The sequence below is a fragment of the Colias eurytheme genome, chromosome 5, assembly GCF_061535395.1.
Source record: "Colias eurytheme isolate Ceu_HAF_F1 chromosome 5, ilColEury1 Martin Lab GWU primary, whole genome shotgun sequence".
NCBI classification, from domain to species: Eukaryota; Metazoa; Arthropoda; class Insecta; order Lepidoptera; family Pieridae; genus Colias; species Colias eurytheme.
In genome coordinates, this window is record NC_142984.1 from 5074828 (window position 1) to 5101108 (window position 26281).

General features: G+C 36.3%; 2 protein-coding genes across 2 annotated transcripts; one reads left to right on the forward strand and one right to left on the reverse strand.

Annotated features, from left to right (window-relative positions):
• Positions 1 to 1660: 1660 nt before the first annotated feature.
• Positions 1661 to 3870, reverse strand: LOC149908426 (uncharacterized). The gene is made up of 2 exons (XM_090101888.1): positions 3615 to 3870; positions 1661 to 3319 (listed from the first exon to the last, which is right to left on the reverse strand). The coding sequence occupies exons 1-2, from the start codon at positions 3745 to 3747 to the stop codon at positions 2931 to 2933; spliced, it is 522 nt and encodes a 173-aa protein (XP_089958014.1). The 5' UTR covers positions 3748 to 3870; the 3' UTR covers positions 1661 to 2930.
• Positions 3871 to 4011: 141 nt separating this feature from the next.
• Positions 4012 to 25787, forward strand: wapl (cohesin release factor wings apart-like). Its single transcript, XM_090101889.1, is given in 14 exon segments — positions 4012 to 4611; positions 4796 to 6618; positions 8101 to 8289; positions 8375 to 8479; positions 8796 to 8939; positions 9212 to 9333; positions 9455 to 9581; positions 9827 to 10042; positions 11912 to 12111; positions 14614 to 14764; positions 18707 to 18870; positions 19059 to 19162; positions 20073 to 20251; positions 22791 to 25787. Coding segments are annotated over 14 exon segments (3927 nt in total). The 5' UTR covers positions 4012 to 4451; the 3' UTR covers positions 23034 to 25787.
• Positions 25788 to 26281: the final 494 nt, after the last annotated feature.

Below are 26281 nucleotides of genomic sequence, written 5' to 3' on the forward strand. Positions count from 1 at the left end.
ACACGCACACATTTTTGAAGTGAAAACTTCTTTAGCGGCGTTGAGCACTTTTTCTGTAATGGGTATAAAATCTTAAACTCGCGTCAGGACACGTGACCTGATCGAAAAAGCGTAAGACGGATACCATTCCAAAATATCAAACATGCTCAACGTTAATAATCAAGTTTTCACTTCTGCCGGCACTCCCGGAGTGCAACCCGTCTTTTTTAAAGTGAAACTTTTAATACATCGTCTCAAACTTTTTGGTCTGTGTAGCGCATGTCGCGTGACGGTCGGCTGCCGAGTAGGTATAAAGCAGTGTTCGGAACCGTACGATAAAGTTTCACTTTTACCGTGGTTTCATAAAACCACACAACATTTTTTGAAGTGAAAACTTCTTTAGCGGCGTTGAGCACTTTTTCTGTAATGGGTATAAAATCTTAAACTCGCGTCAGGACTCGTGACTGCAGACTGATCGAAAAAGCGTAAGACGGATGGATATAAAACATGCTCAACGTTAATAATCAAGTTTTCACTTCTGCCGGCACTCCCGAAGTGCAACCCGTCTTTTTTCCGTATTAAAAACTCTCAACATTTAAAAAAAATCTCATTTACTATTTGTTTTAAAAATTATAAAAAAAGACGTGTGGCACTAGTCGGGGACGGCCGCGGTAAAGCTATTGCATAGCATGCCTTCAAGCCACACCTCCGTGCCCGTCGGAGTGGGGAGCGTGAGGTTATTTAATTACGGAATTTCTGGATTCGGTCCCCGCGCTCTAGGCCCGCGATATAAGCTATGCAATAATAAACTTTGTAGAGGGTTGAATTATAACTTCAAATTCAAATTGTCACAACCTTCAACTACGCTGTTTACGTAAAGTGATTAACTATTGAGTGCCATTATTCGAGAGCAACTGGTAGTCCCGGTCCACCCATATGAAATAAAGTTATGTTATAGTAAATAAAGTTATACCACCGGCCACAAAACGCCGCCACTGGCATATTTCCTGTACTTTTCATACATTTTATATGGACTCGCCAGACACGCTTGACGCAGGTGGCTGCCACACGCTACAAGCCTTAATCTTCTCGGGGCAGCGCTTGTGGCTCGTTTGCGGCGACACTTAGTTATTAAAATAATTACTTAAAAATAATCCTAATTATTAAACAAGAAGGATGCTTCACTCCATCACACAACACACAACTGCCAAGTTAATTTCATATCCAGTAGCTATTGAGGTGGGTTTGTAAACTGTTACTGCTTAGAATTTAGATGGAGAGTTTGTCAACTACTCTCCCATTAGAAAGGGTTCTCTTTGCAGTTTTCCTATATTATTATTATTGTTAGGGTGTGGAAGACATCATAATATAATAATTAATAATAGGTAGGCAAAAAATTAGTTACACTGACTTACTATCATGCACTACAGTGCACAGATCCCACAAATAAATCTCATCACAAATCAAATCAAAATTCTCAAAAATAATGTCACTATTTATTGATATTTAACTATTGAAATTGTTTATGTCTGCTAATACTACAATAAAATATTACCTAATATTATAATATACCAGCTACGTATTCTTACATTAAACTTTAATTTAAAACTTAGAAGATGGTAGGTACACCAAGAACTATGCGCAGGTAGGGTACTAACTTGCTACGAAATGAGTCTTTGAAGCCTTGTGGTTCCTAAAATAATGGCAGTTTTATGTTGTTTTCAATTATAAAGTGGGTTTGAAAGATTTCATACTTGTAATTATTAGCTCTAACTATCGATGCAATGAAATTACGCCGCTTTTCCCGGGAGTGACAAGCATATTTACGAAAACTATTTTTATTTCAATAATTATGAATATAAATTAATAACGAAATATAATAAAAAAAAACTATTTTATTTTATGTATTAATATTATCAACAAACAATTTACAAAATTTTATTACCTATAACATGGACGTATAAAAAAAGACGGACGCCGTTTTACGAACAAACAACGTGAAGCCACCGTAGTAAGCTAGCGATCATGTAAAGACAATGAACACGCACACATTCCCACCATAGTAAGCTAGTCGGCCGCCATTACGTCGTGAACTACCGACTGATTAACAGCGTCACTGTTTCACAAAAAATATTTAGAATGCCGTCTTGCGTGGTTAAATGGTGTCGCAACATTACAATTGTAAATAACAAAACACAGGGGATTACATTCCACAGGGAAGCAAGTTATTTCTTTTATGTTTTAATGACAAAATTATTACGGCAAAATTTATAGAAAAAAATACAGCCGCCATTGTCATCATGACAGCTGTTGCCATAATTTCAAAATTTCATTCTCCCAAAAGTCGGGGAGTTGATGTAAAGTAAATTAATTTTAAAATTACGATAAAATAATTTGATACAAAATGCAAATTTGTTTTTGCATTTTCTTCTCACAAAAACATGTATACTATGCTAACCCTTATATAACAGCCATATTTAAAAAAAATCACAGCCAATTAATACTGTCTACGACATCTGTTATAAGATAGTTAATTTGAAAATTTCAAGCATAATATGTATACTGAAATCGTATAAAGCATGTTTCCTATTTGTTTGGTTATAAACTGACATTTTATTTATTTTATTTTAATAATAATTAAGGAGACCTTACCTCTCCTCCCCCCAATATTGGTTGAACAAGTTTTCATACATTTTCCTTTGGTTTCGCGTCCAGTGGTTGATTTGTCAAAGCTAAATAGTAATTGTATTTATGCATAGGTTGTTACGCCGTGAGTCTCAATACACATAAAAAGTATATCAAATTGAAAAATAAAAATACTAAAGTGTGGGGTAATTTTATTGCATCTGGCAATCAACCTGGCACACACACATGAATGTGTCGCCGCCATTATTAGGCTTCACTCAATGTTTAGGCGATACTCCGTCCGTCTTTTTTTATACGTTCATGACCTATAAGTAATTATGATCACTTAATGCTCTAGTAGCTGTAATTTTTTTATCATTATCGATGTTTGAAGGGTCGGAAACTGTTTGTGTTGCTCTGCCGCTTTCCGTAGAATTTATAGTCCCAAACGTACGGTCTTCCTGACACTGTTCGTCTAAGCTTTGCCTACTCGTTTCTGCTGGAATAATTATTTCATAAGCAGCTTCGGGCAATGTGATTATTTCTTCTTCGCTTTGTGCAATATCTTTGTCTACTACCTTTTTTTTTCGTATTTTTTTTGCAACTTTTTTTTTTGCATGTGGTTGACTCTTCCCGTGAGACTCAATTTTACTGGATCTTTTGGTTACTATGTTGTCTTCTTTTATAATCTTAGACACAATTTGTTTAGACAAACCTAAAAAAATACATATCTTTTTTATTAATAATATTATTTAATACAGCTGCTAACTGGAGTAGAATAATATGTAGAATTTGAAATATTCCAGAAGATACGCGTGCCATTTAACTACTTCGATTATTATTTTGCTGCAAGGTGAAATTAAATTGTTTATTGAAAAAATATATTTGTAAAATGGCAAAGTTGATTCTCCCCGTTAATACTACTTATTAATAAATTATCTAAACAATATTAACAACGCACGGGTAAAACTAAATACTATTGTATGGCAACCTTAGTCCTTAATATTTACCGGTCATGGCGGCCACACGAGCCGTAACATTCATTATTGGGATCAGAACATCTTTATTTTTCTTTTCCGCTTCACAAAATAACTTCACTTTGAAAATCACCTCTCGAGCCGCACTTTCCAATACTTTTGGCATCGTAAACAACAATCTATACGTGGATTAATGTAATAATAAAATTCAACAAAGCTCTTCAACCTGTCAAATTTAGTTCTCACGTTCGCCGTGAGTCTCCATTAGTGGAGTGTTGCGGCTCCGAGTGTTGCGGACTCTAGTACCCTATGGCTGCAATTAAAACCATAGAGATGAATTAAGATTAAAAATAGTGGCATAGTTTATGGATCATAGTACGAAACTCGAATTCTGATTGGTTGAAAAATTCACCTTGTTTTGCTTTACCAATATGGCGCTGCTGGTGTTATGAGATGACAACATCGCAGTTTGTGTCTTGTTTGTCATTTTTAATGAAATTTCTAATCTTTCTTAACTACCTCAAAGTGCAAGGAAAATAAGTACATTTAATCTAAATTTGTGATATTTAGAGACGCGGCTCAATAGAGACTTGTAGTAATTCAAAGTAAATTCGAATGCGTCCCTGAGGAAAGTACTTAGGTAGCTCTTGTAAAAATGGCGGGTGTGTTATCTTTATGGTTTCTGTTTTCCTTTCTATAGGAGAAAGTCAAAGTGGATTAAAGTGCGTGAACACTGAACAACAAATAACTGTGTTATTTCTTATCGTTTGTGCTTATAGAAAAACAATATGAGTTACATATTATTTTGACATTTAAAGTGTAGTTGGTCAAGACGGCGCAGGTGTAATTGTTTTTGATGAAATTATCAGAATGTCGCGTTGGGGCAGAGGCCGAAGCGGCAGCGTGGCCGTGCCGCTCGATAGTGCCCTATTTAGAGAAAACAGTAACTGTCCCACAGCTGCCCGGTCCGCGGGTACCGTGGGCAAGTGGGGTATCACAAGCTTTACTTCCATTAGAAGCGCCCCTTACGGTAAACATTTTATATTTGTTTTTACGATTGAAGTTTTTTAATTCTTTTATAAAGTATTTAACCTATTCGTTATATGCTATAAATCTTGCCATTAAAATATTCTTATTGGTAAATATCATTGTTTTCCTCTTCAAATATGCAGTGATCTAACAGAGCTATGATACCCATTGAAATCTTATTTCAGCCTACCAAAGTAATGTTCACAAGAAACCAGTTCAAGACCAAAATAGTCCACTGACAGTACCTGCTGTTGAATCAGAACAGCCACCTCCAAAACCCAAGAAATTTTTCAAGTCACGTAACACTGAATTGTATCCTCCAGTACCTCAAATTACATATGCTCCTCCAGTTCATCCTGCACCACTTTCTCCTGAACACACTACTAAAGAGAAAAAGACAACTAAGCGAAGCAGATACAATAGAGATTCATCATCACCTGAACTACCAAGACGTAATTCTGAAAAATCTCGAGGTAAAAAGAATGCAGTTGCTACTAAAGCAGCGAAAAAAGAGGATCCTACAGCAGAAAATTCACAACCACCGAACAAGCGTTACTTAGTTAGAAATCGTGATAAAGTGATTAATTATGCAGAGGATGGAAGCAACAGTCCCATACCTGAATTTACAAGATATGAGCCATTACAGCCCAAGGTTTCAACTCCAAAGGCTAGTCCACTAGTAGCCAGTGCATCACCAAAGGCTATTCTTAGCCCATCTCCAGTTAAAAGCGAGGTAGCAAGCCCATCAACCAGTAAGGAAAGTAATGAAGAGCGTAAACCACCACCAATTGTACTTCGTATATCCAAAGGAACATCTAGAATTGTCAGTACAGATTCCAATGAAGGTTTCACCTCCCCTGGATCAGACCGGCATTCATCTATGGATAACCATTCCGATTTAGGGTTAGACCAAAAGAAGAGTCCGTCCGTGGATGCTATATGTTCACCTAAACATGAAGGACTTAAAATTACCATAAAATGTTCTGGTTTCAATCAAGAAGGTAAGAAAGAAAAGAAAAAAGAGAAGAAAGATGGTCACAAATCTCACAAAAAGCATCACAAGGTGTCTTCAGATGATGAACCTCTAAAGAAACCTAGCTCTCCACAACCTGGTTCAGATGCTTATGAACTTTATAAAACACTTGCTTCTCCAGCACATGAACCAATACCAGAAAAGAATTCGAACAAAATTAAGCAGATAGACATTATAGAATCCCAATTGGCTAAATTTGATTCTACCCCAGACGACACAAATGAACCTCTTCCTGAGCCAAAACCACCTGAAGTGGTATCAGGTAGATCTCGACGAAATAGACCCAACATCAATTATAGTGAAAATGATGATGAGGTGTATGTAGCAGCTGGAATATCTAATAAACATGGAGCAAAGACAGTAAATGAAGTTAAAAGAGAGTGTAGAAAGACAAGAAAAAAACAAGAAGGACCACTTGACCCAATACCTAGCAAATTGCAAGATGTTCCTCTAGAACTAGAAAAAGAATCTGAATCTCCCATCGAACAAAATGAATTGATTAATATTTTAGCAGGCTCAGATAAAACTGAAAGTATACCTAAGTTAAAAATAAATAAGAACAAGAAGAATAAGCATGGCCATAATAAGCACTCAAGCCCTGATACAAATGAAATGATTGATACTGTTAATGAAGTGAATGAAACTAATGAAGAATTAAATTCTGAGCTACAACCAACAGAAGTCAAACAACAGGAAGCTACAGAAGTGCAAAGCCAGACACAGATTCAATCTACAGACTCTGCATATAATAGTTGTCCCAATGAACTATCAGAAGAAGAAGTGCAGAAGCAATCTCAAGATCTGTTTAAGTCACCTCACTCTGAAGATCATAATGAAGAGAAACCAAGTGTTAAATTAGTAATCACAAAGAAAAAGGGTTCTATATTCAAAAGCAAATCTTTGGGTAATGATAATCCTTCTCCACTGCCTGCTCGTAAAAGACGACATCTTTATAAACATGAATGGGCAAATGATGTAAGTATTTATCTTGTACATAATATTTCTATACTTCTCTAGATTATATGCAAAAACTTTCCAGATATAATAAATATTCTAAAGTTATGATAGAAAGAGCAATAAAGTTTTCTGGATTACAAATCTTGGAAGATAACTTATTGATTATTATCAGTTTCTGATAAAAAAGAAATGATGCAACCATAATGAATTATTAAGAAATAAACTATTCCTATTGAGCAATTAATCAGTATTCATGTTTTTATATATGCAATGTACACTGATTCAAAATTGATAAAAATTGCATTAAAATTTACTCTAAAAACAATAGTTGTATGTGTTATGGTGAAGGTTATTGTATTACTTTCTTTATGATTGAATATGGCTATAACTTCAGTAATTAATAAAATACCTAATAAAAAATGAGACATTACATTGTTTAAATCCTAATATATTTGCACTGATATAAGTAAACTTTTGACATGTACATTGTTTGAACGGCGCAATTCTATATTTAGTGTTCATATCATACTTAAGTTTTTTAGAAAAGACAAAGACAAATATTCATATACATATAATATTGTTTTAATGAAGATATTAAAATAAAATAATTGATTTCATGCCTCTTGAACACATTGTTATGTACTTATTATGTTGTGACTTGAATTTAGTCACATTGGGAAGTATGGCTAGATAGGGGACTTACTTTTTTCTGATTGGAAAAATCTTGTATACAGACAGCATTATATTATGCTTAGTAATGTTTGAAAATTTTCACTTAAACATTCACTTACAGTTGTCTCTAAAACTTATTCAGCTCTATGGAGTTTTAAGAGTGCCAGGAAACTGTACATTATTCATTGATGTAAATATGAAGACAATAAAGAGGCAACTTTAAAATCAATAATGTATCTATCAATCAGTTTGTCAGAATATAAGGTTAAATGGGACTTTAAATATAAAGAAAATTGCATTGATCTTAATTAATCTAAATAATCTGGATAACTAACATCAATTAAAGTTTAATAATGAAGTAAACTCGCAATAATTCCTAGTAAATGTCTCTTTTAAGAATCAGGAAATTAAAAATCATCAATCATCAGTCAATAGAAAAAGGATCAGGTTGCATTTTACTTTAAAAAAAATATATTTCCTATGAGAGAAACACTAGTGCACATAATGTAATACTTTTTTTAGTAGTTAATGATCATTATCAATGTTTACTATTTTATTCATATCAATAACACAATATAATAATAAAATTACTATTTATCAGAAATGTTTAAACTTTCATGTTGCATAGATTTTTTTTATTGTTGATAAACATTTTTTTTTTTTGTTTATGTATATTCATAATAAGTGTGATAGCCATGTTTTTCATAAATGTATTTTTTTGCAAACATGTTCTTTTAGTATGTTTAGGATAATAAAGAGCATGCTTTGTATTCCTTATTTTTCTTTGTGATAGATCATAACTTTTAAATTTACGTATAAAATCTTCAGAAGGGTAATGAGACTCCAAGACCTGAGCAACCAGAAACAACTGAAGTCCAGAATCCAGCCAATCAAGTATCTGAAGAACTTACCAGAGTTACTCGCTACAGGGCAGCTGATCCAATTATAGATGACCCAATATGTAATGAACCTGTTAAACCTTATACCAGTGTCAGATGTGCTAAGGAAGCTAAGGAGGTACTAGAGAAAACTAAAGAAATATAATTGTGTATGTGAAGTAATTCTTATACATTTACTGATATTTAATACTTGTATGTTTCAGTATTACACTGTTGTGAGGAATGTGAAGAAAGCTCATCAAATCCAAGAGATAGGTGAATTCCAAGAATTTAATGATGATGTTGAATATCTTCTAGATGCTTTACAGGTAAACAATTTGTCAGCACTGGTTTATATGTCGTATTTATTAGTTATGTTGTATGATGTATCCTTACTTATTATATTGTACTATCTAAAGAATTCAAAAATACTAATCTTGTTTAGTTTGAGTCTTGTCCAAAAACTTTAGTATATTGTTTGTGAAATCACACCTTACAAGACATTCTTATTTAGAAAACATATTATTATGATGAGTAATGTAGTAAGGTGAACCCCAATCTATTGTAACATATTAATGTATGAATTCAAATAAAGATTTTATTTATTTATTTATTTAATGTATAATTTTGTTTCACTACAAACAGGACAACAATCCAATGTCGACACGTTGCCTGTCCGCCATCACGCTGGCCAGTAAATGTACGGCGCCCGCGTTCCGCATGCACCTGCGAGCGCACGGCACCGTGCAGAAGTTCTTCAGTGCTCTACATGATGCTACTAATGATCAGGTATAGATTTTGTTCTTTTGATTAAAATTTAAAATTGAAATTGTATTATTTCAGTTTTATACAGTTTTCATATTATGCATACTTTGTTAAAATTTTGATACTTGTATTATTTTGTAATTGCATAGTGTGTGTGTCAATAGATATATTTTTTTAATTAAGTTTATCTTTGCTATAGTCACATTAAGTGTTGTAGTATTCTCTTATTAATTATTTTTTAAGTATAGGTATTGATTAAAAACAAACTTGTTTATCATTAATTGAATGTGTTTCAGAGCTTGGGGCTGTGTACAGCAACAGTTATGTTTGTACTATCCCAAGATCGTCTCAATATGGACTTGGATCGTGAATCACTGGAACTTATGTTGAATTTACTGGAGTCTGATGCGTCTCACAAGTAAGTACACTAAGATAATTATATTGTTTAAATCATGTGATTCTCTATGAAATTATTTTATAGGAATTGAAGGATTACCAAATAAGTACTTGTATGATATGTTAAATGTTTAATGTGTTAGGAATGCTCTGGATGACTGCGGTTTGACATCAGCACAACTTGCTAAGACACAAGAGAGAGTTCGGGAACTGTGTGCTGAGATCAAAAATCAAGGAAAAGCTAAGCATTTAGATTTGGATAATATTACTGTAAGTGATTCAATTTTTAATTTATTTTTATTACTCATAAAATTTTATATGTATCTTAACAATTGAGCTTTGGTCCATGAATACAGTGTTTATTTAATCTCTCAACAACCGAGAGGCCAGATCCGACCGCGACACAATAGATTTTCTATTGTGTCTGTGATTCCGGGGCCTGATGGATTAACTGATTAATCAAATTAAACTTATATCTATTATAGACTTTTCTACATACTATTCTTTTGGTACAGGTGGGGCATTTAGCCATGGAGACACTATTGTCTCTGACGTCGAAACGCGCCGGCGAGTGGTTCAAGGAAGAACTCCGCAACTTAGGTGGCGTGGATCACATTGTGCGCACTATACAGGACTGCGCCGAGAAGCTGCAGGCGCCGGCCGCCACGTGGACCAACACGCACCTCGATATATTGAGGAAGGCTGATCGGTGCATGCGGGTTTTGGAGAACGTGAGTTGTTTTTAATCTTATACGAAAAACTTTAACATTGACAATATACAGGTGGAGGATTAATTGCTATCAATTATATTGATAGCAATTAGGAAAACCAATTCAACAGGAACAAGAAAATCTTCAATAATATATTCGTATATTTATTCACCATCAAAAGTTAAAACCATTCACGTATTTGTTTAACTAGTTATAGTATAACAGAATTTTATAGCACTCCTACAAACAACTCTGCTCTCCATAATATTCCACAGTCTATAATACGAAGTGAAAGCAAGTTCCTGGGCGCGGTATTGACTATTTCTATACTAATATTATAAAGAGGAAAGGTTTGTATGTAAGTATGTATGTATGTATGGTTTTCACGCATAAACTACTGGACCGATTTTGATGAAATTTGGCACAGATATTCTTTAGACCCTGAGAAAGAACATAGGCTACCTTTTATTGCGAAATATGTACCACGGGCGAAGCCGGGGCGGACCGCTGGTTGATTAACCTGTGACGCGTCCTACGTACAGCGGTTGCTCGTAACTCAAAATGGTACTGTAGCGTCCTGCGTACAAAAGCTGTTCCTAACGCGGCCAATGACTTTGAAGGTCACCTGTAGTTCTTACAAGTGAATGTTTCCAGTATAAAAAATATTTCTCTATGCCTTAAACATTTATAATTCGAATCGACACGACTCCGAGACAGGCAATAGATACTAAAACCACAAAATAAAAAAAAAAAGTGAATCATTGATTGAGTTGCGTCATCGGCCATAGTTTGTGACATTTGTCTTGTTCAACGAATATTTGGATTGTGAATTATGCCGAGAGGAATAATTAGATGAGTGATAATTGAGACGTATATTACTGGAAATTTTACGTAGAATACGTTTATGATATTGGTTTTAGGGATATTTGAAGAATACTCAGTGAAAAAGTGTCTCAACTTTTCAGTGCGGAAGACGCAAAATGGCGCTTTTTTTTTGTTTGTGAATAATGGAGATTTGTTATTATTCATAGTGAAATACGTTGTGTTAAATGTGTGAAAATATAAGTGAATGTATTTGGCAATCGTGTAGTGATATGAAAACGTGAATATGATCATTTGATGACTCAGCATTATCATGTAAGTGTCAGTATGTAAGCAATTAAAATTAAAACAAAAGAAAATCAATTTTTTATAATTTTATAGAAAAAATATATCGTCATGATTACATTTTTATGCTATAACTAGTTTCTTCCTCTTTCCAAAAATATATCATACATGGCATATAATTATAGAACAATAGGGTAAATAAAATTTTCAAACTCGGTAGTCATAAAAAAGCTAGATTTCGTGAACTCCCTTGACACTATCGGGATCGGTGCCGGCTGTGCGCCGGACGCGTAACGGGTTAATAATTCAACAGTGTTATTTCCATAACATCCCACGCACTATACGGTGTAGAAATTTTCGATGGGCCCTGGAGGAAAAGTGCTTGAAATACTGGAGATAGCAAATTTTGCTGAAAGGAAACATTCCTTTATTTTGAAAAAGAAATAGATCTGCATTCAATAAACCGAAATCTAAAGTTATCGGCCATCTGTCAAGTTAACAACCAGTTGTAAGAATGAAATAACAAAGTTTATGTTTTTTAATTTTTAGTTGGTTTTATTCCCAGTCAAAGCAAGTGAATTTTCGAAAATCTTTGAATGCAGTTCTATTTCTTTTTCAAAATAAAGGAACGTTTCTTAGAGCTTAGGGCCCTAGAGGGAAAGTATTTCAAATACTTTCCCTCTAGGGCCCATAGAAAATTTCCACACTGTATAATAAAGTTTTGCATGTGTGCGAATTGCATATGACAGACAGTAGAAGTTTAAGCAATGTGTGTATGTACAGGTGACGCAGATGAACGAGGCGAACCAGCAGCACCTGGTGTGCGGCGGGCTGGGCGCGGCGGGCACGCTGGCGGCGCTGCTGCGGCGCTGCGTGGGCGAGGCGCGCGCGCACCGCCCGCTGCGCCGCGCGCTGCTCGACGCGGCGCTGCCCGCCGTCAAGGTGCTCGTCAACCTGTCGCACTCCTTCGCCCCCAACGGTGAGTACACCACTACAGTGTGCGGCGGGCTGGGCGCGGCGGGCACGCTGGCGGCGCTGCTGCGGCGCTGCGTGGGCGAGGCGCGCGCGCACCGCCCGCTGCGCCGCGCGCTGCTCGACGCGGCGCTGCCCGCCGTCAAGGTGCTCGTCAACCTGTCGCACTCCTTCGCCCCCAACGGTGAGTACACCACTACAGTGTGCGGCGGGCTGGGCGCGGCGGGCACGCTGGCGGCGCTGCTGCGGCGCTGCGTGGGCGAGGCGCGCGCGCACCGCCCGCTGCGCCGCGCGCTGCTCGACGCGGCGCTGCCCGCCGTCAAGGTGCTCGTCAACCTGTCGCACTCCTTCGCCCCCAACGGTGAGTACACCACTACAGTGTGCGGCGGGCTGGGCGCGGCGGGCACGCTGGCGGCGCTGCTGCGGCGCTGCGTGGGCGAGGCGCGCGCGCACCGCCCGCTGCGCCGCGCGCTGCTCGACGCGGCGCTGCCCGCCGTCAAGGTGCTCGTCAACCTGTCGCACTCCTTCGCCCCCAACGGTGAGTACACCACTACAGTGTGCGGCGGGCTGGGCGCGGCGGGCACGCTGGCGGCGCTGCTGCGGCGCTGCGTGGGCGAGGCGCGCGCGCACCGCCCGCTGCGCCGCGCGCTGCTCGACGCGGCGCTGCCCGCCGTCAAGGTGCTCGTCAACCTGTCGCACTCCTTCGCCCCCAACGGTGAGTACACCACTACAGTGTGCGGCGGGCTGGGCGCGGCGGGCACGCTGGCGGCGCTGCTGCGGCGCTGCGTGGGCGAGGCGCGCGCGCACCGCCCGCTGCGCCGCGCGCTGCTCGACGCGGCGCTGCCCGCCGTCAAGGTGCTCGTCAACCTGTCGCACTCCTTCGCCCCCAACGGTGAGTACACCACTACAGTGTGCGGCGGGCTGGGCGCGGCGGGCACGCTGGCGGCGCTGCTGCGGCGCTGCGTGGGCGAGGCGCGCGCGCACCGCCCGCTGCGCCGCGCGCTGCTCGACGCGGCGCTGCCCGCCGTCAAGGTGCTCGTCAACCTGTCGCACTCCTTCGCCCCCAACGGTGAGTACACCACTACAGTGTGCGGCGGGCTGGGCGCGGCGGGCACGCTGGCGGCGCTGCTGCGGCGCTGCGTGGGCGAGGCGCGCGCGCACCGCCCGCTGCGCCGCGCGCTGCTCGACGCGGCGCTGCCCGCCGTCAAGGTGCTCGTCAACCTGTCGCACTCCTTCGCCCCCAACGGTGAGTACACCACTACAGTGTGCGGCGGGCTGGGCGCGGCGGGCACGCTGGCGGCGCTGCTGCGGCGCTGCGTGGGCGAGGCGCGCGCGCACCGCCCGCTGCGCCGCGCGCTGCTCGACGCGGCGCTGCCCGCCGTCAAGGTGCTCGTCAACCTGTCGCACTCCTTCGCCCCCCACGGTGAGTACACCACTACAATACTACCACATGGGAACCTTCAAGCAAAAGGCCTACCCTTCTGAAACACCAACATCCACCTTAAATCCATTGAGATATACATATGGAGACGACACCGCCTACATCACTTATGTTCCACTCAACATTCGCCATATGGCGTAACTGCACGCTCATTTTTTATTTGTTTTAAAGTGAAACGCATCAAATATGCCTTCGTGTGTGTTACGATATTGCACAAATAATACAAATAATACGGAAAAGTGCAAAGGAATAACTTTCATCAGTAAATACCTAACTAGATAATAATTTTTAAAACTTAGTTAGAGCAAAAAAATGGCGCACAGATTTTGTTCGTGGTGTCTCCTCCATACGTAGTAATATTATCTCAATGCTTAAAGCCGGCAATATGATCGCAGTGTTCCCAACGTTGTGATCGTCATGGGCGGCGTCTATCATCTACCACCATGTGAGTCGCCTGCCCTATTGCTAGGGTTAGTATTAAAAAAAAATACTATTGCATATTTTAGGTAATCAATGTAAAACAATTCTAGGGGATCGCGCTCCATGTTAGTTCACTCGTTGCTTAGCACCAGGCAAGATCGTGGTCTAAAGTTTACCTGTAGTACGTAAAAAAATAATCTCTCCTCATTAAATGTGTATTTAACTATTTATACATAGTGATTTAAAGAAAAGTAAACAGTTCCCTTGTCTAGATTAAAAAGCTTATATTATGTTTGCATTATGATGTAAGTATAAGTATGTTAAAATCGAACTTGTTGTTGTAATTTCGCACATAGTATTAATACCATACATATATATCGTAATTTTATGTGAGAAATGATCATTTTGCAACATCATTATATGGTACGCAGTTAAATTTGGGTATCATGCTGATAATAAGTTAGATTTACCTAGTTTTTCTAGACTTGAGACTTCTTTGCAAATTATGTTGTGCGTGACACAGTTAATGATCAATTCGATACAGATTAAATCTAGTTTCTTTGTGAAAAATCTAATAGTTTACAAACACACACTATCGTTTACGCACATGCAATTATCGTTAATCATTTTAACAATTGTCTATAGAATCTAGGTTATAAAAATATATCACTATGATTACAGCATCGTCGATTGGAGCTCAGGTGGTTGGTGAACAACCATCAGTCATGGAGATGTGCTTGATAATGTTGAACAATCAGGACAACTTCATTCCAGACTCAAATAACTTTGACTTCTCTGTCTGTGTAAGTAAAAATTAATAATTGATGATAACATGAATTTATGTATATATAACAATTTCCAAATCATTGTATTTCAAATGAAAACTTTTAAGTTCATGAATATAAAGTTAGGGCGCTTGTGCACTACAAGGAATTTTACTGTCCGGCATTCCGATTTTTTACGGTCCGGTGTGGCATGAAAAAACCGATGAATTGCTTGTGCACCTGTCCGTCTTTACTCGGATCAGTGCGTTCAAGGAAGTATGGCGGTATAATGCTATCATAAATGATTGTTTTCGCATTTTACAAGAAACGAGTAAAAATATAGAAGGTGAAATATATTAAGTCTTACTTCGTACTTTAAATATTTACAGCCGTACAAATAAAAACTTGCTTATTCAAACCTTATGCAATGCATAGATATGATAAGAATAAATAAAGAATAAGGATGTCATAATTTCTTACAAATAAATTTGGAATAACGTCGATGTATCTATGCTCACGCTATGCAATAGGCGCGAAGCGGCAACGTCGCAATTCATTCACAAAATTATGAAAAACATTGAAATTGTCTACGGTTAAGCCTTGGTGCTGTCATTTTGCTGACGCTCGTTTGACTTCGTCGAATTTGTTGTGAAGTTTCATCATACGATGTTCTGTTTATTTATTTTTTAAATATTTATTGGAAATAATTTAAATATATCAATATTAAATATGCAAGCAAATGATAGATAACGCTATCCAATATCTGGAGAACAGAAGATAAACCCACCTTGAGATAGAGAGTTGCCAAATAACTGGTACTCAAAACATACAACTCCAGTCTTAGAAGATTTATATTTTCAACGAAAGTGTATATTATTGTGATATGTTTAGAAATAAGTTTTATGTATGTATAGTTTGGCGCATGTTGTAAATAAATAAATCATTATAAATATCAAAAGGGTTTTTCATAATTTCGTATATTTTGACATTTCATACAAAATTTTCCATTTCAATAGGTACGTAATGAAATTATTAATTTGCTCAACTTTTTCTACTTCTCGTATTACTCTCATTGCTATTATCTCAAATTTAGATTGAAAATTGCTTCTTAAACTTGTAAAACACAGCACAATGTACTAAAAGATATGTTATAACTCGGTTATGTCAGACTTATACTAGGGTGGTAGCCGTAATAAGGACGGAATAGCATTAGTATGAATATTTATTACGAAGTTATACTAGGTTACATTTATTTCGTGTTTATTTGTATGATTTTTCCTTATTCTTAGTTTATTCTTTGCATAAAATGTTATAACTCGTTTATTTGTACGGCTGATTAAGTATTACTTCGTTATAATAAAAAGTAAAGTTCCGTAAGAGATTTAAAATGCGTGTTTCACTTATTTATTTTAATCGGTGACGAGGAGCTAAATCTATTCCCACTTGAACTTTAACTTACCAACACTTACTTAGATAATAATTATAGGTCAATGCTTGGTCAATGTATATAAAATAACAATACCGACTTCTCAAATCTCATTGCCAGCTAAAAGAAAGTAAAACAAGAGCTTGCTTTCAATTGGCATATGCAATAAAAAGAGTAAAATCCAAGCAAGTGGGCACTCGAAAACAATTATACCTACAGCGACTCGTAAACTCAAAAAACCATCCGGAATAGAGAAAAGTAAAATGTCGGACAGTAAAATTACGTATAGTGCACAAGCTAGTATTTAGATTAAGGGCGCTTGTGCACTACAAGGAATTTTACTGTCCGGCATTCCGATTTTTTACGGTCCGGTGCGGCATGAAAAAACCGATGAATTGCTTGTGCTCCTGTCCGTCTTTACTCGGATCAGTGCTGTACAGTTGAAGGAAGTTTGTCGGTATAATGCTATCATAAATGATTATTTTGCATTTTACAAGAAACGAGTAAAAAATATAGAAGGTGAAATATTATATTACTTCGTTATAATAAAAAGTAAAGTTCCGTAAGAGATTTAAAATGCGTGTTTCACTTATTTATTTTAATCGGTGACGAGGAGCTAAAGCTATTCCCACTTGACTTTAACTTACCAACACTTACTTAGATAATAATTATAGGTCAATGCTTGGTCAATGTATATAAAATAACAATACCGACTTCTCAAATCTCATTGCCAACTAAAAGAAAGTAAAACAAGAGCTTGCTTTCAATTGGCATATGCAGTAAAAACAGTAAAATTCAAGCAAGTGGGCATTCGAAAACAATTATACCTACAGCGACTCGTAGACACAAAAATCCATCCGGAATAGGGAAAAGTAAAATGTCGGACAGTAAAATTACGTATAGTGCACAAGCTAGTATATAGATTAATGGCGTGCCATACCGGACCGTAAAAAATCGGAATGCCGGACCGTAAAATTCCTTGTAGTGGACAAACGCCCTTAGTGTAAATTAATAAAAAACATTGAAGATAAAATACTCAGTGACATGTCATGTTTAGATTTTTATACAAAAGTCTAGAAAAATAAAATGATAGTACCTAACAAAAAATACATCCACTGTCAGCAAGGCATCCTAATGGTACGGGAGCCAGGTGCAAATTTGGTTAATTATTTCCTCTCAAGAGATAATTCGTCAGACGCATCAGAGTATAGTATTATAAAGCCTCGTGAACGTCAGCTGGCGCTCGGTTGCTGTTGCGGTTGCGGTTGCGGTAACCAGCTGATTAATAATAATAATAATAAATTCTTTATTGCACACCAAATAAAATAACAGAGAAGAAAACAGCGCATAGGAACAATGTACAAAAGGCGGTCTTATCACTTACAAGTGATTTCTACCAGACAACCTGTGATACTGGAAAATGCTGGAAGAATACATTTATGGAGGTGTGAGCAAAAGAGCACTTAATATTTAAAAATAAATAAATAAATAAATAAAATAAAATACATGTTTATATAAATATATGTATATATATATATATATATATATATATATATATATATATATAGTACACCAATATATATACCTACATATTATGTAATAATAATACATACAATGTTTAATAGTATACATAAATTTAAAATATTAAAAATTACTAATAAATATATGTATATAAACTATAAATTTATAACGAAAGATAATATTTTTTTACCAAACTATCGAACGTAGATATGGTTTGCGCATGTTTGATTGAATTTGGCAACGAATTCCAAAGATTAATAGCGTACATAGTAAAAGAGTGATGGTAGAAGTTAGAGTGATGAGATGGAATTAGAAGTGAAAGGGAGTAAGGAGATCTCAATACCAAGCTGTTGTAGTGACGAAATATAAATCTTTCCTTAAGATAGTTCGGTGTTCTAGCGTCAAACAATATGCCGTAAAGAAGATGAAGTATGCGTGCATTCCGTCGAGAACGTATTGGCAACCACTTGAGTTTCGTACGGAAGTGGGATACGTGGTCATATTTTCGCAAACCGAATATGTACCTTATGCCGAGATGATTATTTTTTTTTCGTTGAGATATGGGGTTAGCTACAATGTGACAAATTTTTAGCTGAGAGGAAATGAATGAATGTATTTTTTTTTTCCTACGTGCGTGGGAGGCTACAACCGCTCTTCCCCCCAACCGAGCTCCAGCTGACGTTCACGAGGCTTCATAATACTATACTTTGATGCATTTTACTAATTACCGCTTGAGAGGAACTTGGTCGTAAAATCTGTTCCTGGCTCCCGTACCATAAGGCAACCACTGAAAATCAGTGTATTGCACTGAGTGGCAGGCCTTTTGTGGCATACATATATTTAAGTTAGATTTAAGTTTCTTGTTTTATTTGTATCTTTTATGTATCCATAATAAACATATTTCATTTCATTTCATTTTTTAACATATGGTAAATTATGATTCTAGATTTTTGGAGCAAAGTATTGTTCAAATATTTCACACAGTAAAGTGCTTTTTTTTTGCATTTTTTCAATATCTATTTTCCTCCTTCCAGGTGTTAATGTTACTAATAAATCTAGTACAAAACAACGACGTGAACACCCAACGGTTGCTCAGCGTGCGGATCCGTGTGGACAACGAGAACGATATCATATCGCGGAGCGTGTCTGCACTCGATTTGATTATCGACTTGTTCCATAAACGGGTCGAACTTGCCAAGTAAGTTGATATAAATCATATAAACTATCAACTTCAATTTCTGCATACAAAGAGTACGAAGTTTTCCAAGGAATTCACTTATAGAACGAGTGACACGCGTTGCCGCGCAACAAATCCACTCGTTAAATATTTCATTACATATTATGTATCCATGGAATAAGTCATAATTCTTACTTAAAATATTATAGGCGAGCGGAAGAAAATACGGACGCCATACTTGATGGCAAAAAGGATGGCGAGGACAGTGATAACAAGAAACAGCCAGATGACATTGATGAAACTGTTGCTAAACGTGAGTTTTGTTTGCATTCATTTATATCAGTAATAAATGTTATATTTGATCCACCTAATAGTATATTCGATTATTGATTTATAATTTTATCGTTAATAGTTGTGAATCTTAAATTAAATCCATGAAATAAAGCCGGATAAACTTAATACATATAATGCAAAAAAGCTTTGATTGCATATAAGCTTCTCATGTATCATTCAAATATTTATTAAGATTAAAATTTTATCTTCATTATTTTAAATTCATAACATTTCCAAATTGAACACGATAAAATTCTTATAATCGTTGGATTTTTTTATCAACAATCAACATTTCGTTTTTCTCGTAATATATTTCCAATGTCTAATGTCTGCGGTGGACGCGTACCTGCCGCTGTTTTTAATGTGTTTTTGAAGTGAAAACTTATGGGAGGGTATACCGCTTCGTTACGTAACCATGAACAACACTCCCTGTTTGTGTATCGCTGATGGCTTTCATCTACGTTTTCTTTGTTAACACCAATTGAAATTGTGAAATGATAAAACTGCATACATATGAACTTTCGGTTTATTTCCTTCAACTTGAATATTAACAATGAGCAATTTAAGTACACATTACTTTCTTTAGCACAGGTTTATATTAATTAAAACACACATTTTAATATTAGATGTGATCAATACTCAGACACTAAGATGACACAATGATAATGCATGTTACAATCCATCCATATATTCCTACTGTAATAGGCTCTCTGAACTAGTACATTTTTTATGTAAGTTTTAAATTTAGAACTACTAAACTCTTTAATCAGTTTAAGTTATCATTTTGTCCGGAGACGCACACGTTTTTTTAATCCATCCGATGTACAGTTTTTTTAATCCATCCGATGTATAGTATGTAGACGAGTAATATGTTTGTGTGCACTGTGCAGTGCTGGCGCGCGCGGGCACGCACATGGAGCACACGATGGTGGGCGCGTACCTGGCGCTGCTGGTGGGGCAGGCGGCGCTGGGCGCGGGCGCGTCCCCCGTGCGCGCGCGCCTGCCCGCCTTCGCGCCGCTGCTGCCCACGCTGCGCAAGTACTTCGCCTTCCTCGAGCTCACCGCCAGCGTGAGTATTCACATTTTATGCTATTGTAAGGTTAACAAGCAGATATATTGCCTGATCAAGGCAAGTGCGCTATAGATGTCCTTCCTGTAACTCATCACTCTCACACATCAGGCAAGTGCGCTGTGGACGTCGTTTCTCTCCCTCACCGCCAACGATAATGTTTTGTTTTTATTTTATTGGGAGCTTATCAAGCAGATGGAAAGCAAGTGTAACGTAGGCTTCCGCAACAAAAGTTACGGGCGTTACGTACGTACGTATTTTATGTATGTAAAAAGTATTAGATACGAAAAGTTAGTTCATAAATTATATTTCTTTATATTCCATTGACATTAAATCACACAAGGCTATATACCTGATAATTAAATATTATTAAGAGTAAATATTATGTAGTAAACACTTAGATCATTAAGTAATGGATAACACACGCAGGCGTTTCCCCTTTTGCCGAGGTATAAGATTATTCGAATCGAAAAATCTTATGCTTTCATAAAAACTACTTGCGTAATCGATTACGAACACTCTGCGTATTCGTAAAACATCGAAAGGACGTCTGCGAGTGCTCCGCTAAAAATGCCGTTTTGCACTGTCATGTCTTGCAGAAGCAATTCAAACATGTCGAATATTAAAAAAGATGGAATAACCTTTCATTTGTGTATATTTTTTTATTTTTTTAACGTACATTTCTAATTAAATGCAATTTCTAATAATCGTTGATGTATCGTTTAGCGATATGATCAAGACAAATAATCGAGTCATGTGTTTACTCGATCATTGATGCGGCTTCACGAGACTATCATGGAAAGAAAATATACAAATTTAATCTTTATGAACTAAGAGATAAAGTTGAATTTAAAACGCGATATTGAACCGCACTCCCCACGAGACTATAAACTGATGTAGCGAGACTATCTTGAAGAGAAATTCAAATTTAATCTTTATGAACTTAGTAATAGAGTTGAATTTAAAAACTCGTCGCTTAAAAGGTCGTAAATTTTTACGACTTTCTAAGTGACGGACTGCTTTTAACTTGAACGTCGATAAAAAAATATTTTTCTAAGTATAATTTGAAATGAGATGAGAATTAATCTTTATTATATTACAATTTAACACAACTGCATAAAAAGGAGTATAATGTTTATTTTGTAAATCTTGTATATATTTATTAAAATTTACGCTCGGCTACTTTTAACTGGCAGAACATTTTAATCGTACGGAACCCTTCGTGCGCGAGTCCGACTCGCACTTAGCCGTTTTTTTGTAATGTTAATCTTGTAACCTTTCTATTATGTAATTTGTTTATATGTATGTATTAATATTGCGTATATTTCAGATTTACAAAAAATCGAATTACAATTTTTATTATATCTGTAGCGACACCTCGGTACAGAAATAAAAAAAGACTGGTTGCACTCCGGGAGTGCCGGCAGAAGTGAAAACATGATTATTAACGTTCAGCATGTTTGATATTTTGGAATGGTATCCGTCTTACGCATGGAATATAAGGGCTAAAAAAAAAGTCCGTCTTACGCTTTTTCGATCAGGTCACCTGACGCGAGTTTAAGATTTTATACCCAACGCCGCTAAAGAAGTATTCACTTCAATAAAAATTTCTGTACCGATATTTATTTTATTGAATATAATATGTGATGTGTTGGATAAATACATATTCAAATACAAATAAAATGGCGTTTTATTGTTTTTTCGTATGCATATAATAATGATGAAAATTGAAAACGTTACAAATGACCTATGTAGTATTTTTTATGAATATACTTAATATTAATGTTATTTCTAATTTCAACAAAATTATTATTTTTGTAATATCGATATGGTTACATCCCTTTATAGCGATTGTATTATTACGTATATGTACAGAGATTTTTCTGTGTAATCGATGTATGTGTGCAAAAACATGCTAGTCTGCCAATTTTGTATTAGTTTGAGTTTGTAAAGACACAAATTATTTTTGTGAATGTGTGATTGTTTTTCAAAGTGTGAGTTACCCTCCCCGCACCAAAATCGGCAGAAAGTTTAGTTAGAACATTTGCCAGCGTGCTCCATCCATTACTTAATGATCTAAGAGTAAACATAACATTTGCTATCTCGTCTGCGTGAATAGACTAGCAGTTCCGACGTATCTACAAATAATGAAGTCAAGATAGTCGTTCTCAAGTTATGGCTTGATTAATTGAAAGTGAAGTGAAAAAATCGATAATATTTATTTATTCTTTATTGTACATAATATACCAAACATAAATAAGCTATACTATAATTACAATTAAGATACAATGAAAACACACGGCACATAAGTACTAAAAGGCGGCCTTATTGCTTAAAAGCAATCTCTTCCAGGCAACCCTGATTGGTAAGGAATGTATGCTAGAACGCGACTTGGCGCAAATTCAATGAATAAATTAAGCATTACAATATAATTAATAAAAACAATATATAATATCAACATACTCCTGTATATTTATAATTTTATAACATAAACCACTTGATATAGCTATCCAATACAACGCGTAACTTAACATTCCAGGCGGAAGCGGCAATAGTGGCGCACGTGAAATCCACGCAGCGGATAATTCAGTTCATGGAGAACAGCGACAAGGAGGGCGAAGCACCCGCACCAACCCCCGCCCCCGCCCCATACTACTCGGGCTACTACCAGACCTCACCCTCCGATGTACCCCAGGATATGTCGCTGAGCAACCTCAACTATGGAACCAACTATTCCTCCGGCTCCGACAGGATGTCGTCCATGGAGGTCGACTACCATTGAAGTGTGACGTGTGCTCGACAAGCGTGGAAATGGAACTGTTGATAGTGTGACCAAGAAGCTTATATCTAATACACTGGAGATTGCACTATGACCATTAAATTGTAACAAGAAAAATATGACGTTGAATGACGCCTGTATGTTTTTTTATCCCTTTCACACCTAACTTGGCAAGTTGGTGTGAAAGGGATAAAAAAAAATGTGTGCGTGTACTAGTGTACACACGTAAGAAGTGAAACTTCTTTATGACCTTATTTTTCAAAAAATAATTATTTACTATATGCAACTTTACAGAAATACGTCAATCGCGCGTGGTAGGGATAAAAACAAGATGGCACGTAACGAAAAAATGTTACACTAAATTTTTTTCCAACCCCGATAAAGAAGTTTCACTTCAAAAACATACAGGCGTCATTCAACGTCATATTTTCTTGTTACAAGTTAATGGTCATAGTGCAATCTCCAGTGTATTAGATATAAGCTTCTTGAGTGTGACAGTCTGCTCTCCGTGGTTGGCGGTTACCATTTGCGACTAGCCGTGTGTAAATGCTCGACAAGTATGGAAATGGAATCCACTTTGGCATTTATTTTTTTAAACGCTTTCGAATTGATGCATGTGGATTTGCATCAATTTGATGTGTTTAAATTTTTAAGTGTAAATCAATTTCGATAATTTGCTTGATTAGATAAAATGGTTTGTAAGCTAGTGCTGGATTCATTGATTTTAATATTTATTCAATCATGAGTAAGAATACTGTCTAATAAGTAAGTTTTCTAATAAAATGCTCAAAGTTGGTTCTTATTTTCATACTCTTTGCAACCATATAATTTTATGTGAAAGGCTAGGTACCCATAGTACTCCGCTCTGAGTTTGTAATTTACAATTTTTAAATGGAATCTTCAAAAATTGTTGATCATGAACAAGAATACTTTAAATGTGTATGGGTCTGGATACCTCGCGTTAACTCAAATACATAATATAAAGTTATGTGTGTTCCATTGGAAGCATTATGTACACGGCTCAAAGCTTACGCTGAGTACTAAATGTGTTTTGTTTTTGAAATTTTATCGTGTGCGTGTGATTGGGAGACTTGTAAATAAAATCTAAATCAATTTAATGTATAGATAAATCATGAAAACATGCCATTCGTAATGTTAGAGTTTGTTTCCGTATAATGAATTGTTACATTGTTTTTAGTACCTCATCTTTTGTAATATTCCTTTGTCGCCTTTGTAAATAGATCCGCATTAGATAGTTGAGTTGGATATGGGTTATGGTCTTAATGAAATTGAGATATTTCCGAGTTTAATAAGCCTTTACTGGCAGTATAAAAGTGCAAAGATAGTCAATAAGTGTATAATAGATGTGAATTCTGTTATGTGAATATGTATGCACTTTTTGTATAGAACTGAGAGTTACAATCTATCGAGTATTGTTCTCACGAGGCACAATTCTTTGTAACTAAATAAGTAGCTAGTTAAATAGATCGACTCTGATCGAAATACATTGGAAAATATAGCATTATGTGACGCTGGTCGGACTAGACAGAATGTTTTCGCAATGTACAAACACTGTTAATTACATGAGACGTTTTAAATAAATAGGACAAATCATGACCGGACTTTTAATTACATGGTGTTTTTATCGTTGACCTCTGAAAAGAATATTATGCAGACAATTTGACTGATCGCTTCCATTTCACTTGTAGTATCTGTTGTAATTCCGTACTTTGAAACTTTCTCTGCCTGCAATATGTTGTCGAACAAAGCAATCACATAGTATTTATTGAGGTTGAAATAATTGCTTGATAATTTATGTATATTGTTGAATATTGCATCAGATTGAATTGGTTAGTTGCTAGTTTGTTATAGTGAATGATAGCCTTTATGAATAGCTTAGGGTTGAAAGAAATTGAATCCGGATAATTAATCTTTATAAGATTTGGATAATATTTCAAATTTTCTACACTATTATTTTTTAACTCCATCACAATTGTTCTTATTTTTTATTTATTTTGCTCATTACATAAACGTTTGTAGCTTTAATTATTTTCGAGGATAGTTTTAATGTTTCTTTTTCACGAGTAGTAAATAACACGATGGCACCCTACTTAATAATCTTTTAATATTTTGTATATTCTATTCTGATTCTGTGTCCCAGATTATAAACTAGTGTTGGGTAAATTATTTAGGTACAATTTTAAAGAAAACATATTTTGGGGAAATCTTTTTATTGAATTAAATAGCTTCTAGTTTATCGTTTAAATGGGTATCAAATTCTCAGTCTTAACATGTAAAATAATTCTATTTAAAATTAGTAATGTAAAGGGAATTTTGTGTGAATGCCTCCCGATAGTAGTCGGTTTTGTGTTTTGTGAAATTCAATATATTACACTATGTAGAGTTGACAGCTTTATTATATAGACGTACATACTTGCAGTCATTTTATTTGTGTTAGTAAAGCCTGACTTTCGTACCTAAATTCGCGGCTTATTATAATAAATTGACTTTATAGACTGGATTATTCGTTGTACAGTTTTATTCTTATATCTAAATTATATTTTACGTAATTTATTGAACTATAGTTGTATGAATTTTGCTATGTACGCGTTGCGTTATATCTTGTATATCACATATGTTTTCTATATTTTGTTGTTAGCCTGTGTCGAGAGTTTGATATCTTGAGAAATTATTGTAAATGTAACGTGTAATTATGTTTTAAAGTATTACGTGTAATTATTATTAAAAGAAGGACAAATAAAACAAGTGTTTCTATTACCCTTTAATAACCTCACATCTAAAAACTACAAATAAATAGAACATATTAATATATCTACATTTACATCTATACTTACTAATATTATTAAGCTAAAGAGTTTGTTTGTTTGTACGCGCTAATCAGGAACTGATCTGGTCCGATTTGAAAAATTCTTTCGGTGTTAGATAGCCCATTTATCGAGGAAGGCTATATACTTAATGCTAAGACTAACAGGAGCAGAGCACTACGGGTAAAACCGCGGGGCACAGCTAGTTTGTTATATAATCATCATTTATTTAAAAGAAATATAGAAGTACAAATTTCACAAATTTTATTTTATGCCAGTTTTATGACTTGTTAGTATACCGCCCTGGGTCTTGCTATACCTACTGAAGCTGAAAATACCCTAAGAGGTATCATCTACCAAGCGAAATATTATTTGATTTAAATAAAACAAATAACTCTTGATATAATAATTAAGTATAACATTTTC

Excerpts from the sequence above, each read along its gene's own strand:
- LOC149908426 (XM_090101888.1), bottom strand. The coding sequence starts at position 3,747 with ATGCCAAAAGTATTGGAAAGTGCGGCTCGAGAGGTGATTTTCAAAGTG. Across the intron at positions 3,320-3,614 it reads TCGTGTGGCCGCCATGACCG|GTTTGTCTAAACAAATTGTG; the intron begins GTAAATATTAAG and ends GTATTTTTTTAG.